Source organism: Alligator mississippiensis, chromosome 1, assembly GCF_030867095.1.
Source record: "Alligator mississippiensis isolate rAllMis1 chromosome 1, rAllMis1, whole genome shotgun sequence".
Classification (NCBI taxonomy): Eukaryota; Metazoa; Chordata; order Crocodylia; family Alligatoridae; genus Alligator; species Alligator mississippiensis.
The window spans coordinates 68,488,275-68,503,404 of NC_081824.1; the positions used below are offsets into that span (position 1 = coordinate 68,488,275).

The 15,130-nt window shown below is 39.2% G+C and overlaps 1 protein-coding gene across 3 annotated transcripts in view; it reads right to left on the reverse strand.

Annotated features, from left to right (window-relative positions):
* The window catches only part of PHIP (pleckstrin homology domain interacting protein), a 166,558-nt gene that overhangs the window by 102,349 nt on the left and 49,079 nt on the right, over positions 1-15,130 (reverse strand). For all 3 annotated transcript variants that reach the window (XM_059731372.1, XM_059731376.1, XM_019496868.2), the window contains 4 exons: positions 3,231-3,301; positions 2,148-2,248; positions 2,020-2,060; positions 758-856 (listed from right to left, as the gene is read on the reverse strand). In XM_059731372.1, the coding sequence (XP_059587355.1) occupies positions 758-856; positions 2,020-2,060; positions 2,148-2,248; positions 3,231-3,301 (312 nt within the window). The remainder of the gene's footprint in view (positions 1-757; positions 857-2,019; positions 2,061-2,147; positions 2,249-3,230; positions 3,302-15,130) is intronic.

Sequence of the window (15,130 nt, forward strand, 5' to 3'; positions counted from 1 at the left end):
AGCAACTTCAATGTAATGGAGAGAGAGCTTATTTAAAGCTACATCTTGGGGATCTCAAGTACCAAAATCAGTCCACCTCAGCTAATCTATAGGCTTGACATTACTTAAAAAACGGAAGGGTTTGCAATATAGCTATATCAGCAAATCCTTTTAAGACTTGCTTATTATACCAGCAAGACAATGCTTTTGTCAGTGCAGATTATCCATCACCTAGTGTTGTGATACTGCCCATATCTTTAAGCAAAGCTGGACTTTTCCACACTGGTTCCAAAAGCATAGCTATGAATTTTAACACAGATCTCTAGAAAGTTTGGCTTGATTCATGCCTTGAGCAATGGTAGTCACCTTTTTGACAGGTTTGTCACAAGTCCCTGACCTTCTCTCCTTCAGAAGTATACCTGATGAAGAGTTTGCACAATGGGACACTAAAAAAGGTGCCTGAAGCTTGCATGCCACACACAGCAGTTTCCCATACCACAGACTGGCCAACCCTGGCTTGAAGGGTTTAAAAAGCAGGGGGTTTTTAATGTCTTGGTAACAACAAGAGCTAAAGTATATGTCAGGTGAGCTAATTTGAACAGCTGACTATCTGGTCAGATATCTAAAAAATAAAATAGGAAAAAGTCTGCTCCAATACAACACAATCCACACTTAAGTATTCTGAAGTTAATCAAATGATGCATCAAACATTTGAGTTGAACAAATTTCCAATATGCACCACAGATACTGTGATAGCAATCTGTTTCATATAACTTACCCTGACGGACGAGTAGCCATGTCTAACAAAATACTCTTCCATTCCCTTCGCTTAAATTGCCAGATACGTGCTGTCCCATCACGACTTCCACTTACAAACCTACCCAATAGAAGAAATCACACCTCAATATCAAATATAGGTAAGGAGGATGGTATGCAATTCATTCCTAATGTTTAAATCTGTAATATATTACTACATAAATCTACTAACATATCAGCGCAGAATTTTGGAAATATTATGATTTTTAAACAGAGCCCACTTCATACATCTAAGAGAGAGACATAAGATTGGTAAACTGTATTCCTCTTCCAGAACTACAGCCAGGAATAACTTCCCAAATATGCCAGTTGCACATGGATTTGTATGGTACCCTTCCACCTTCTGGTCAGTTACTAATCTTGGGAATTGCCATACATGAGACTAGCTTAGAAACAACACTATGTGGATTCTATACAATTGTCCCCTCACTGGAAACAATCTCAATTCAGAGGCTAAGTAGTGCATAATGCAGGATAAATTAACCTGAAAAAATAGACACCTGATTTGTACATGCAAAACCTATTTCTCAAGTAATTTGGTACTGCATATTTTCTAACTGTCATGGTATCTATACTGACCATTTCTCCTTTACAACTCAAATTGTTTATGGTGAAGTCTCCCCAAGCTCCATTAAAGCTATTTATAATACAAAAAACTATATTAAAAATCCACCTCCCAAAATTATTCACCGTCAATGAAACTGAATTTCTTTCTCTAGCATCTTCTGTGCCATGGATCCAAAAAAATTTTGCAGAACAGTCATATAAAAATATTCAAAATAGTCAGACAAAATGCCTGAGTCTTTAGGTAGGCCTATGCTTGGATTAATTCTGCCTTAAATCAAGTCACAATAAAAGAACTAGCCACGATGAGTAAAGTACTATATTAAAAATAATTCTGAATTCTGCCAAGCTTTTGCCATCTCTTCACAACACAAAAACTGGTCATTAAATAATGATTATGCTTTTTTTGTAATGGGAGACAATAATTACAAGAGTTATACTATTATTATTTTAAATAAAGGTATTTGTAACTTTTGAGTTATCACTATTTGAAGGACATCTACAACATAAAAAATAATACAGAAAACTACAAAGGATATAACAGAATATTTATAGTGAACTGAAGAAAACAGCTGACATTTGGTAGCTTTCATAAAGCTGGAAAGCCTGCTCTGAAATAAAATAAAAAAAAAAAAATCATTCAAACATTTGTTTACTTACCTATTACTACTGTTAGAAAACTGAATGCTGTCAACTTTATCCTATGTAAAGAAGAAAGAAATTAACAGTGATTCCAAACTATCAGTGCATTTTAATCAGATACTTATGTATTTTTAAATAGTATTTACAGTATGAAACTCCAACTCTGATATCTTCTCTGGCTGACCTGATCCAAAGAAATAAACCCTAATGATGTGATCTGTACTTCCAGTGGCCAGAAACATTCCACCTGAGAGGGACAAGCACAAATAAACAAGTCATGAGTAAAAAGGAAAGGTAACGTTATCTGAATAATGACAAAGCTCTTGAATATACAGCAGCAAACAAACTCATCTTTCCTAAATTTACATTTACTGCTTTTAACTGTTTAATTTTTATGTCAAATTTCAAGCTACATGAAAAATCTGTTACACTGAGCTTGTCATACCGTTTACATGATTTATGTAACAATGACTAGATAATCCTAATTTTTTCCTCAAAACAACAATGGCTACATATTTTAAGTAACTTTTAATAGGCAAAACAATTGTAGGACTGTTTTTAGAAGATTTGTTGAAAAGAAAATTAAATTCCAAATTAATATGGAATTTTTAAAATTTTCTCTAGTCATTAGAAGTAGAATTTTCAAAAGCGCAAGTGACTTGGGAAATTAAGTCCCACTCTCAAAAGAAAAAAATAGTTAAGGTATTCACAAGTTAAAGTTGCAACGAAAGTTAATAGAAGGTAAACTTGTGAATGTCTTTAAAACGTATCTTGGACAATTTAGCAATTTTTTTCGTACTGCCTTAGCTAAATTTTGAAAAATCATGTTTCTTCTAGTGACCAAGAAAAATTCAAATTCTTCCAGAGTTTGGAAATTGGTGCTTCTTGTCCAAGCCCCTTCTTTAAGCAGAACATAAACCAGGTTTGTTTTTTTTATTATTATCTCCCTTATTATCAAGAAATACTGAACTTAAAGAAAGCTACAGGTCACAAAAATGTGTTAGCAATGTTTATATGAACTGATTCCCAAAGATGCCTATATAACAAGTATCTTATGTACAGATTATGAAAATCCATTATCCTCATCAAGTGCTGTTATTCCCCCTCCCTTAATCTCATCCAAACATCAAATGAAGTCATACTACTGTATTACACTGTGGTCCGCTATACACCTCGTATGCCTCGTTATAAAGTTTATACATTAAAGAAGAATAAAGAAAATTCTGTACCAGCACTAAAAGAAGAACAGATCATCTGGACTCCCGGCCGAGGGCGTTCTGTAAACTTTGCTGGCCTTGGACTACAAATATAAAAATAAGTAAAATAATATCCTAAGGGGGTTACTTGCAGAAACAACTCTGTCTCAAAACTAAGCACAGAAAAACAAAATTAAACATAGAGGAACAGATGGTTGCCCATCTACAAACAATTTAGTGTCATACTTCATGATCTGATCTTTAGGAAATAATAAAGGCTCATGCGGACAAAATTATGCATATAACAGAGTTCTGGGGTCACAGAGAGTTCATTATGGAGTTTTTTGGTATTAAAAAAAGGAAGAGAGAATGAAAGAGAACAAATGAGGGGAGAAACTTGTGGTTAACTATTAGGTTCAGTCTTAAACAATACATGACCTCAACTTTTCTCCATACTAATTGTAAAGCAACAAACAGGCTTCTTTGAAGAATTAAAGGAAAACAAAAATTAAAAGTTCTCTAATAAAAACATATGGGGTAAAGAAATCTGTTAATACTTATTTATGCAAGCTGACTAGTTTTTAAGAAAATATGTATTCTTAAGCGGCATTAACAGCTCATTGTTCCCAAATTTAAAAGAGCATTTTGTAGTTCCCATCTATTCTTCTACATCATTTCTTCCCTTTAAACATTTCAAAACCTGATATACACACAGAAGCAAAAACTAAAATAGGATTTTAATAATCTAGCTTTCAGGTCAGAATAAAGAAAATCTGTATTTTTTTCCTCCCTCACTCATGTTAATTCTGCACACAAGCTGCAGCAAGAGAGTTGATTTTATATATAACATTTCACTGGCAAGCTATGCTAAAGAAAGGAAAAGCGTAGACTAAACACTTGTTGTAGCAGATTTCGTACACACGTAGGCTGCTTGCCGATGTTAAAAAACCCCCAAACCCTATGCTTTACTGGAAGCAGCAGCATGTTAGTTTGACCCAGATCCGCAGCATCTGTACAGACTGGGCACTTCAGCAGAGCTTTTTGGCATTTTTATCTAAATCCAAGTCAATCAGCTATTAGATAAAAAAGCACCAAAAAAACCACTAAAGCGCTTGATCTATAGAGACATCAGGCGAGCCAGTTCCAACTAACACAATGCCTCTTCTGAGCATGTACTAGGCTTGGCACAGGAGCACACAGAGTTTAAAGCACCATTTTGTTTTTTAACATCTGCAAGCAGCCTTAAAATAGGTAGGATTTCAGCTAACAGAATACAAAAAAAGTATTCATTACTTATCTGAAAAATTCCTTTTTTTGAGTAACATGGCCCAGAGATCTATGCAGCCATTGAGGCAGATTGAGCCTCTTCATCACTTCTAAAAAGCCTGACAATTTCTACTCTAACACACCAAGGACACTTTAAGCTTTTTTAAGTACGCTTTAGTACCTGCGTTCATGCAAAGCAAAGAATGTACTGAACAAACAAGTTCTGAATACCAATTAATTGCCATATGCATTTCCCAAACAGGCAGCTATTGCAAGTGGGTAAGTTCTATAAACCTCATTATTCTAAGAAAATAACCTATGAAATGTTAGGTAATTCTTAATGAGATTAAAAAATGTGCGACACAGGAGACTTCCATAGCAGCAGCCACTCGGGGTGAGATAACTATTATATTCAGAACATTACAGCTTTTTTTAGGCACTACAGTATGGAGCATCCCTATCCAAAAAGGTGGTACCCATTCGTTTTACATCCAGCTTGCAGAATTTAGAGAAAGTATGAAGACAGAATCAGGCAGCTGCTGAATGCAGTCTTGACTGTAAATACTTTAATTTTATGGAAAGTATAGTCCTTATATCGCAAGGCGAGTACTTCTAACAACAGCTTGAAAACTGAGGTCATCAACAGAACCACTTTAAATGGTTAAAAGGTACTAGGACTCTTTATAAACTGTTCAAAATCCATGCCCAGTAGGGGCAATGACAGCCAATTTAAGGACTCGTAAAGAAGCTTTGTTCACTTCCAAGGGTATGTAGAAGATGGGCTGCTGTTAAAAAGAACTGGACAAAAACTCTCTCTTTCCCATGGCTTTAAGAATGCAAGGCAGATAAGATCTCCAAATGCCTGAATTATCAAGCCTAACCAAAGCTCATCTAAAAGGAATGTGAAAATACTGATTCAGATATTGCAGTGTTACCCTGGTCTCTGAATAAACAGAAGTTAATTTGTTTAGAAGTCAAGAATACGGATACTACTTCTGCAGTTGGTGCAGCTCTACTCAAAAGCTATGCAGAGGCTCACAGGATTCCAAACGCCTCCATCAACAATATGTCCATTCTTGAAGAAGCAAAGATGGGATATATTATGCCCTTTTCAGGTGACCTGAGAACTAATGCCTCCTTGTCCAAAACAAGACTGTAGGAATCCCTGGTGCCTGTTCTCATATGATCTTTCACAGCCTTTGGGCAAAAATAAAGGAGAGAAGGGACATAGGAGTCTTTTGCAAGGTGTCATCCATTGTCTTTGTTTTGTGATCCTGCCAATGTGAGAACACCGCTGGAAATTTGTATGATTTTGGAAAACTAAATCACTAAAAACAGATGCAACCGAAGCTTAAAGCTTAACCGAGACGTTAATATATTTCACTGTTAATTCAGCCCTCCTACCTGTTGGGTCCTTTGGTGGTAGATCACAATTAGTCAAAAAGACCACTGCTCTCATGGAGACGGAAAGATTGCAACCACTTTAGGAGGGAAGATCATTTTGACTGGTAGCTACCCCTACTCAAAACTTCTGGCCTTGCCTACTGATTCTCTCTAAACAAGGATTTATAGGAATATAAAGATTCAAGCTTGAAACCAAAAAGGAGTAAAATAATGTTTGTTTCCATTTACTCTGATAGACCTTTTTCCTTCTCTTAAATCTCTCGTCAGCTGCATGCATTTTGAATTTATTCCTTCTTTTTCTGTCCATCTCCAAAATGGTTGACAGAACAGACAGATCTAGAACTATATTATCATTTTCTCTTATACTCTCTCTATATATAGAGTATATATAACTATATTATACTTTCTCTTGATTTTGCTCATTAGATGAAAAAAAGATACTCACGAAAAGAAAATCAGGATGGACCCTCCCATGGAGAGTACCTTCTGAAAACATGGCCATGTAGTTTTCTTGCCCTGAGAAGATTCAGGCTGAGTATCTAAGATGGACTGATCCTACAATGGGGTTTTCCTAGAACCTCAAGATTCATTTGAAGGATATTTCTGTATGACTTGAACATGCTGACCTCATGGGTCAGGACCAAAATCCAAACCTTGACATTCAAAGAAAGTTTCTGGTCTATCTGTTATACTAGGAAACAAGACAGGGAGATGTACTGTGAAATGGACAGTATATCCGGGCCTGAGGATTCTTTCTAGAACTTGTGTACGGCTTGTTAGTGCTGCCCGACTACAAAAGCATGGTAGATGGAGTAGGACGACAGGAAAGGGGCTGGGCAAGAGACTTCTCTGGCCTTTTAACACTGTGCTTCAACCTGCAGTCATGAGGGAAATTATATGAAATGGCGGGAATGGCTAACTTGGTGCCACAGCCAAAATATTTTTGCACTTCTGATCTGTTGTCAGAGTTCTCCAGCTCAGGTAAGAAAGGTTACAGAAAACCCTAGTCTAGTCTGAGCACTTGAGGGGGACCTGGGTCTCTACAGCAGGGGTTTTCAACCTTTTTGGATCAGTGTACCCCCAGTGGCCTAACATTGGGGGGGGGGGGGAGGAGGGGGAAGAGGAGGAGGCGGCACACGGCGGAAGGCGGAACAACAGCAGCCACCACATGCGAGCTTCCCCCCACCCCACATCTGGCCGGGCAGCACCTACACAGGATGGTGCATGATGGCACTCCATCCTTGCCTGCCTGCACATACCCACTAGGGCATTCTCACATACTCGCATACAGAGTTGACAACCTCTGCTCTACAAAAATACTCTGAAAGTCCAGCCATTTAATCCTTGAGGTGCTATAAACCTGTATAGGTACAAGGAAAAATAGAGTAACTAGAGAGAAAATTCACCATTCTATTGACCAATGCTGTGCTATCCTGTTATAAAGTAATGTATATCCCTGAGGTAATGACCTTAAATGAAGTTATTTCCAACTCCTTATTCCCCCCCACCCAATGTGCAATCCTCCCACACTAATTTCTACATTTATAATGTTAGTTGAAAATGTTCAATCCTTTCTTTTTCCTTGCATCAGCATCCAATATTGAAGCATAAACATGCATCCGCATCCAAGCTGCCCTTTTGAGTTCTAGTATTTTATTTATATAGCTAATATTAATATTAGAACATACACTGATTTCTAATATTCTACTTGCCCTTTTAAGTTTTGTTGTCTTACTATAAGCTGTTCTGAGCCTTTGTTGGGAGGGGGCATATAAACTGCACACACACACACACACACACACACACACACACACACTGATGAGGACGAGGAAGAAATCCCCTTGCCAAAAAAAAGGAGACCTTGTGTACTGACAGACATACTTTTTGGTTGCTTTAATACAGAGGGGAAACTATCGACACATCGACTGTTATTTATTTATTGGACTTATCGTATTCTCATATACAATGCCCCTGAATAAGATATGCACCTTTTTTTTGGAAAGGCAGAATGAAAAGAAAAGGTTTTTCCTTGACAATGCAAGTAGGAAAGTAGCTGAGTAACAGCTTCTGCAACTGAAGCCTCTGCCAGGGAAAAAGAGAAAAGTGCACATAGCCTGATGCTATGAAACTCCATGTACAGCACTACAGCGTTACTTTAACTTTCCCCCAGCAATGGCAGAGACTGCTATTACCATATTTCTTCTCTTATAATGTGTACCCCAATTTCCAGCAGCTAAGTTTTGGGGAAAAGATGCACCATGTGGAAGACACCACAGAATATTGCCACCCTTCCCAACAAAGCTCCGGAGCTGCCTGTCAGGTATTACTTCCATCAAGCAATAGGCATTATCATTCAAAGGAAACTGTCACACCATGTGACCTGCTTCATGTTCAAAAGCCAAGCCATCCAGATGGGGGAAAAGCACCTTAGGAATTTGCTCTGCCAGTGCTTACCAGCAAGAAGTGGAGAGTTGCTGGCAGGGGCTGTCATTTCTCTCCACAACTGTGCTGGGATTGAGACATCAGCTGGGCTCCCCTGGGTGAAAGAGTTGCCCTCAACCCTTGTGAAGATGAGGGGAGACTTGTGTGAAGGGCAGGGACAGCAGGAGCAGTAAGGCTCAAACTCTCCAGGGAACTTATGAGCCGTTTTGACCCACCTACAGGTTTCTAAACAAATTCCCTCTCCCATGGCTCCCTGTTTCAGACAAGTAAAGCATGTCACTTGAGTGTTTTTATATACTCCAAGAGCTGAGACTCCTTATCAGCTAAGAACTGCTGCCCAGAGGGTTTTTCCATCTATTGACTCCTCTGTGAAATCCTATGAAATATGAACTTTCATTTCTACCCAGCACTTTTACAATCTTGTCTCTGATGCCTGATGAAGGGTGTTTGTGCCCGAAAGCTTGCAATTAAACAATTTGTTTTTGCAAAAATCTTGTTGGTCCAATAAAACATATCACCTCTTTCCATGAACCTTGATTGCTTTTTCCTCTAGACCAATACAGCTACAACCTGGATACCTTTTATATACTCTGGGTTTCATAGAGGTGCCAATGGCTAGAAAGGACAAGCAGCGAGTCATGACATCTGCTCCTGTGCCTGGCCTAGGGCACTAGAATTAAGTTTGGGAATCCCACAGAGTCCCCTTGCAGGGGGTGGGGGAACTCAGAAGCAAGGGGGAGAGATAGCAGGAGCAAGCATAGATGAGTACAGGCCTGGGAGCAAGCAATCTACTCTGGGACCTGGCCAAACCCTATCACCCTGTGTGTAACATGCCACATGCTCAAATAAAAGCTTAATAGAAAGCATCTATAAAAATGTTCCATATTTTTCAAGCAATAGCTTTACTGCTTGTGGGTCATTTTTTATGGATTGCTGGCTATTTTTATTGTGTAACTTGCATATGTAGCATGTCTACATTTTTGTGTAGTTAAGCAGTTAATTACACAAAACATGTAATGTGTTGGGGCCTGAGAAGCCAAAATACCACCAAAAAAGTAACAGAATATAAAACAAAAACTCCTTAAACAGTATCCCTGTCTGCATGACTCTGCATCTAGTCGTATACATGCAGTGATGCAAGTACTCTATATTGCCCTAATGTTAACCCTTAAGCAGAGGAAATTGGAGCAGTTTTCCTTCACTAAATATCAAAGTGTGTCGAAGCCATCAGAAAAGCCAATGGCACTTTATCGTGCATCAGCAGATGCATGACAAATAGGTCCAGGGAGGTGATACTTCCCCTCTATAGGGCGTTGGTCAGACCGCAGTTGGAGTACTGCGTGCAATTCCGGGCGCCACACTTCAAGAAGGATGCGGATAACCTGGAGAGGGTACAGAGAAGGGCAACTCATATGGTCAAGGGCCTGCAGACCAAGCCCTACGAGGAGAGACTAGAGAAACTGGACCTTTTCAGCCTCCGCAAGAGAAGGTTGAGAGGCGACCTTGTGGCTGCCTATAAGTTCATCACGGGGGCACAGAAGGGAATTGGTGAGGATTTATTCACCAAGGCGCCCCCGGGGGTTACAAGAAACAATGGCCACAAGCTAGCAGAGAGCAGATTTAGACTGGACATTAGGAAGAACTTCTTCACAGTTCGAGTGGCCAAGGTCTGGAACGGGCTCCCAAGGGAGGTGGTGCTCTCCCCTACCCTGGAGGTCTTCAAGAGGAGGTTAGACAAGTATCTAGCTGGGGTCATCTAGACCCAGCACTCTTTCCTGCTTATGCAGGGGGTCGGACTTGATGATCTATTGAGGTCCCTTCCGACCCTAACATCTATGAATCTATGAAAGAATCATGCAGATGCAACAGCTGCACTGCTGATATCAATACAATAGTTATATCTGTCTATATCCTATGAAAGCTTGGTGATGAAACCAACTGAAGCATTTTTCATCCATTTTTTTTCTCTTTAATGACATGGAGCAACTTCATTCTGCTGTTCTGTAGATGCAAGCCGGAAAGGTTTTGTTCAGAAGTGGAACCACACCTCAGTCATCAATTGATAGTTCTGGTCTGCTTCTGACACACATCTCATGGGTCCATGGATTATATTATAGATTACTACAATGTAAATCCCAGTCTCTTGGAAATGCTTAGCATAATTTCAGTGAAGAAGCATGAGACAAGCCACTTATAAAGAGAAAGGAAAAAATTTAATAAGTAGGCCCTTTTTGACTCAAGTAAAATTCACTCAAGAAATATTCCAGGACATTTATTTAAATTCTCATATTAAGCATGGCATCATTTCTGGACACCATGCTGTTACATTACTCTTAGAGACTTGTGTAAAATATACTAAAGTTTTTTAGAAGTAGCTGATGCAGGATCTAAACAATGGCAGTTTAAAGCAACCATTAGCCTCCTAATTAGTAGAGGGCAACCTTAGGCTCCAGTAATTGTGATAATCATTTGTAAAGACTGGTTCCAAATACTGAAATTTTGGATATAAAATGCAACAGTAATTATTTTTTTTTAAATAAAATTCTGGAGTTTACTTCAGTATCTCAAAGAGAATCACTCCCCAGGGGAAGATTCAGGAGAGCCCAATATTAAACAAAAAGCAGTTAAAAAACAAACAAACAAAAACCACGAGAAAGAACAGAGAAAGTTGACATCATCTGAAGGTAGGAATATAAGCATGAATTAAATCATAAAAATCAAGTAGTACAACACAGAAAAGGGCCTTAAAATAAGATGACATTTTGAGACCAGTACATGTCTTAGATGAGGACTGTTAATCAGAGGAATCTAAAATACATACATAAAATAAGAAACTGGGACAACCTCAGGCAGCCTACTATTTGGAACCAGAGACTAGCAAGAAAAACACCAGGAAACCTCTATCCATCAACACCATATACCTAAGACCTTATTTGCTTATCAAAAGCTTTGTTTAATATTTAACTGGCAAATAAATATTTTCCCACTCTTAGCCTCATGCAGGTTTAACATGGGGGGAGGGTAAATGAGATATTTAATTCATAATTAATTAATACCTTTTCCCTCTGCTCCCATAAAGTAATGCATCCCCTCAGGGGGAGCATATGTTATCTATGAGTACCTTCCTCAGACATACTGAAATCCAACCAAGATCATGTTGGTCAGGTGCTACAGAGGAGTTTTCTGGAATAGCAAGAAGGGAGTAGGATACCTTAATTTTAGCAATTCCATCTCTAATTTAAATAATTAAAACAGAGAATCTCAGCTACTAAACGAGAAGGAACTGATTCTCCTCATCTATGGCTACCTCCCAGACGCCACCCTACTTCAGATTACAGTATTTACTTCTTTCAAGAGAGGCTGAATAACACCTCCAAAGATATATCAGCTAAATTTTAACTATTGTGTATTACCAAAAACCTTGTTTCCCCTCCCAACACTTGTCCCCTGCCCCATCCTATATCTATGAAAAAGGCTACTATCCAGCAGATGAGTGCTGTAATTATATACAGAAATTAGCTAAAGACCCCATCTCCTTGACTCACAAGCAAAAGTCCGCCCCACATCTCCTAGCCAAGGTCTACCTTCAGTAGACAAATCTCCAGTTGCTCCCTGCTCAGCATTCCCATATACCCACCCCAACAAAAGACTACAATCTTATCCCTTCTAGCACACAGAGCTGATTGTTCGCATATAATTAATATCCCACAATTTTGTCACTGCAGAATTTTTTTTTAAAACTGAATTTAAGAGAGTCTCAACATTTAACAAGTCCTATCTTTGTAATCCCTGAAATAACTCTGGAGATATAAACTATTTTAAATTGATGAAGAGGTACTTGGAGTCTGCACACAGCCTTAAAAAATAATTCAGAAGAGGTTAAGTGCCTCACTTATCAAAGTCACTGTCCTGTGCATTTTCCCCAAGAAACCATAGAACTGAGCCTTCTTAGTGTATAAGATTTACAATTCTGCCACAGCCAATAGTTCAATATTCTGTTTCTTAGTATTAGCAACCCCAAACGCTTAATGAACACGCTTGCACACATACATATACACACACAAGTGTATACACCACACTACATAGGCTAGGTCTCCAATAGTCTTAAACTGTCTCCTTCGACATCCCCAAAACAGTTCAGGGTTTTTTTTTCATTTGCCTGTATTTTGAAACATTAGGATTCACAGTCATCAAGCTTCAGGCTTTTCCCTAGAACAAGGGCTAGAAATTAAAAAACCAAAACATCAACATTCCCTCCCTCTCCACACCCACCCCGCCCCCCCCAGGGGTTTTGTCTATTCATTTCAGGAGCTCAGGTTTAAAATCAATCAAAGTCACCAGGTGGAAACATGCCTCCCTGATGTGTTGGCATGTGCCTGCAGCCATCTCTTGCTCTCCAGCTTTTCTAAGGATGGGGAATGTTGTTAATCATGGGACAGGTATCCAGATTGTAGCCATACTGGTGTAGAGGAAAAAGGCAATCAGGACTTGTAGTAGAGATGATCTCTTTTATTAGACCAACAAGATTTTTGCAAAAAAATTGTCTTTAATTGCAAACTTTCCGGCACAAGTACCCTTCATTGGGCATTGGAGAAAAGATTGTAAAAGCTTTCTCCTGGATAGAAATGAAAGTTTATATTTCATAGGATCTCACAGAGGAGTCAATAGATGGAAAACTCTTCAGGCCAGTCAGTTCATAGCTGGTATTCCATCAAGCCAGCTAAAATTGCATATTTCCCTGGCACACAGGAAGGGAACAAAGTTCTAATGCTACAACAGGGAAGAGGAACCAGTCCACACAGCAAGCATACCAAAATATTCCCATATCGGTGAAAGTTACATTCATGAGAATTGCCAAGTCACAAATTTTGCATATAGACAAAAGAATAGGAAAGACAAATATTTAATAGTTTCCAAGACTTTAATCCCATTGTGTGAAGTATGCTGTGTCTTGATAATGTTTCAAACATGTCTTGCAAACTCATTTGAAATGCTCCTCAAAGTCATCATTTCAGTTACCAGCAAACCTATACAGCTTTCCAGAAATATTCAGCTAAGCTACAACCTCCCCTGCTCTGCTGTGGCAGAACAAAAAAACAAATTCACCTAAAGTAAGAAAATGGTAGGGCAGAGGGAGAGAAGGAATCGGGTAAAACCGAAAGGGGAAGAGATGCTGATCATCAAAAAAGAGCATACTAGGGAAAAACTAGCAAACTTCAATGAATTTAAGTCAGTACAGCATGATGTATTTACCCCAGGGTGCTGAAGCAACTACCTGAAGAAACCTTGGAGCTAGTGAAAAAATGTTTTCAGATTCATGGATGACAGATGAGATCTCAGAGGGCTGGAAGGAAGTTAACATAGGGCGTAAACAAATATAGCATGTCTCTTAAGAAAGCCTTTTGTTCTAGGATTGTACAGAGTAACAGTACATTGTCCTGCTTTAAGTATCTCAAAGGCTAAACCCTTCCTCCTCTACACTGTGTGTTGTTTGTCCTTTGCAAGCAAAGATGACCGCATAGGGGTGGGAAAGGGAGAAGAGAGAAAGGAAGCAGGAAAGAAAAAGGGAGGGGGGAGAAAGAAGAAAAAGGAGAAAGGAGAGAGAGGAGAGGGTGGAGGCTAGGTTGCATGGGTACACAGGTGATTTATAAGCCCAATCTTTGCCCTGAACAACCTGCTGCAGCAGGGGCAGGAAAGCGACAAGGACTAGACATGAGAGGTCCTCGTTTTCATGGCCACACGCTTCCTCACTGCCTCTGCCATGCGCCGCAGCTCAAAGGCCAGTGCTCTGCTCTGGACTGTGCTATGCACGCCTAAATTAATCACAGCTCATTCAGGTTAATTGTCCCTTATATCTAGGTGCAAGCTGGCCAAACTGTGCCCAGGAGATACTGAATGAATACTGGCATAATCACAGGACGCTTTTACACGTGCTCCAAATCATTCTGATTAGAACACATCGGAACACACTGCTGGAACGCTCTAATCAGAATGCTCCAGCATCTCATGTAGTCAGTGTCCCTACATTTCAAAATGGTAGCACAGGTGCTTTAACTAAAGCTCATCAAACAAACTTTAAAGTGCCCCTGACAACATTTTGAAATGTGGGGCACTGAATACACAAGACTACAGGCGTATTAATTAGAAATGCTCCTGAGTGCCACTCTCATAAAACTGCCCACCCCAGAGCACATGCAGAGGTGCCCATAATCTCCACGTAGACATAAAAACTTCTGTACCTAGCCTCTACTTGGCAGTGGGTAGGTTTCAGCTGGAGTTGTGTCCAGTTTTAGATATCACATTATGAGAAGGAAATGAAAACACTAAACAGAATTTAAAGCAAGCAATGAAAATGAAAGAATGGTTAGGAAAACAAACTATATGAGGAAAGGCTGAATGACCCAACTAAGTTTAGTTCAGAAAAGAGGCTATTAAAGACAAGTCTTGGTAGCACTTATCAAGTATTTGAAAGCCAATCATAAAGATGTTGAAACAGTTTTCCCCTGCCAGAGAGAGCAGGGCACACACCAATGAAAGAGCAGGGCACAGAGCACACACCAACTGCTGAAACTTCCTTAGCCTGACGTTTGAACCCGAAATCTTGCTTAATAAATATTCTCCAACTATTTGGGTTGGTCTAATAAAAGATATCAAATTCACCCAAGGAACCTTGTCTGCCTAGGGCACACACCCATGAATTCGAACTGCAACAAAGCATATTTAGATCAAATTGCAGGAAAAAAGCTCCTTAATTGTAACAGTAAGAAAATGGAACAAGCTACATGGAAATCTAACTGGAATTTTTCCAAGAAGCATCTGAC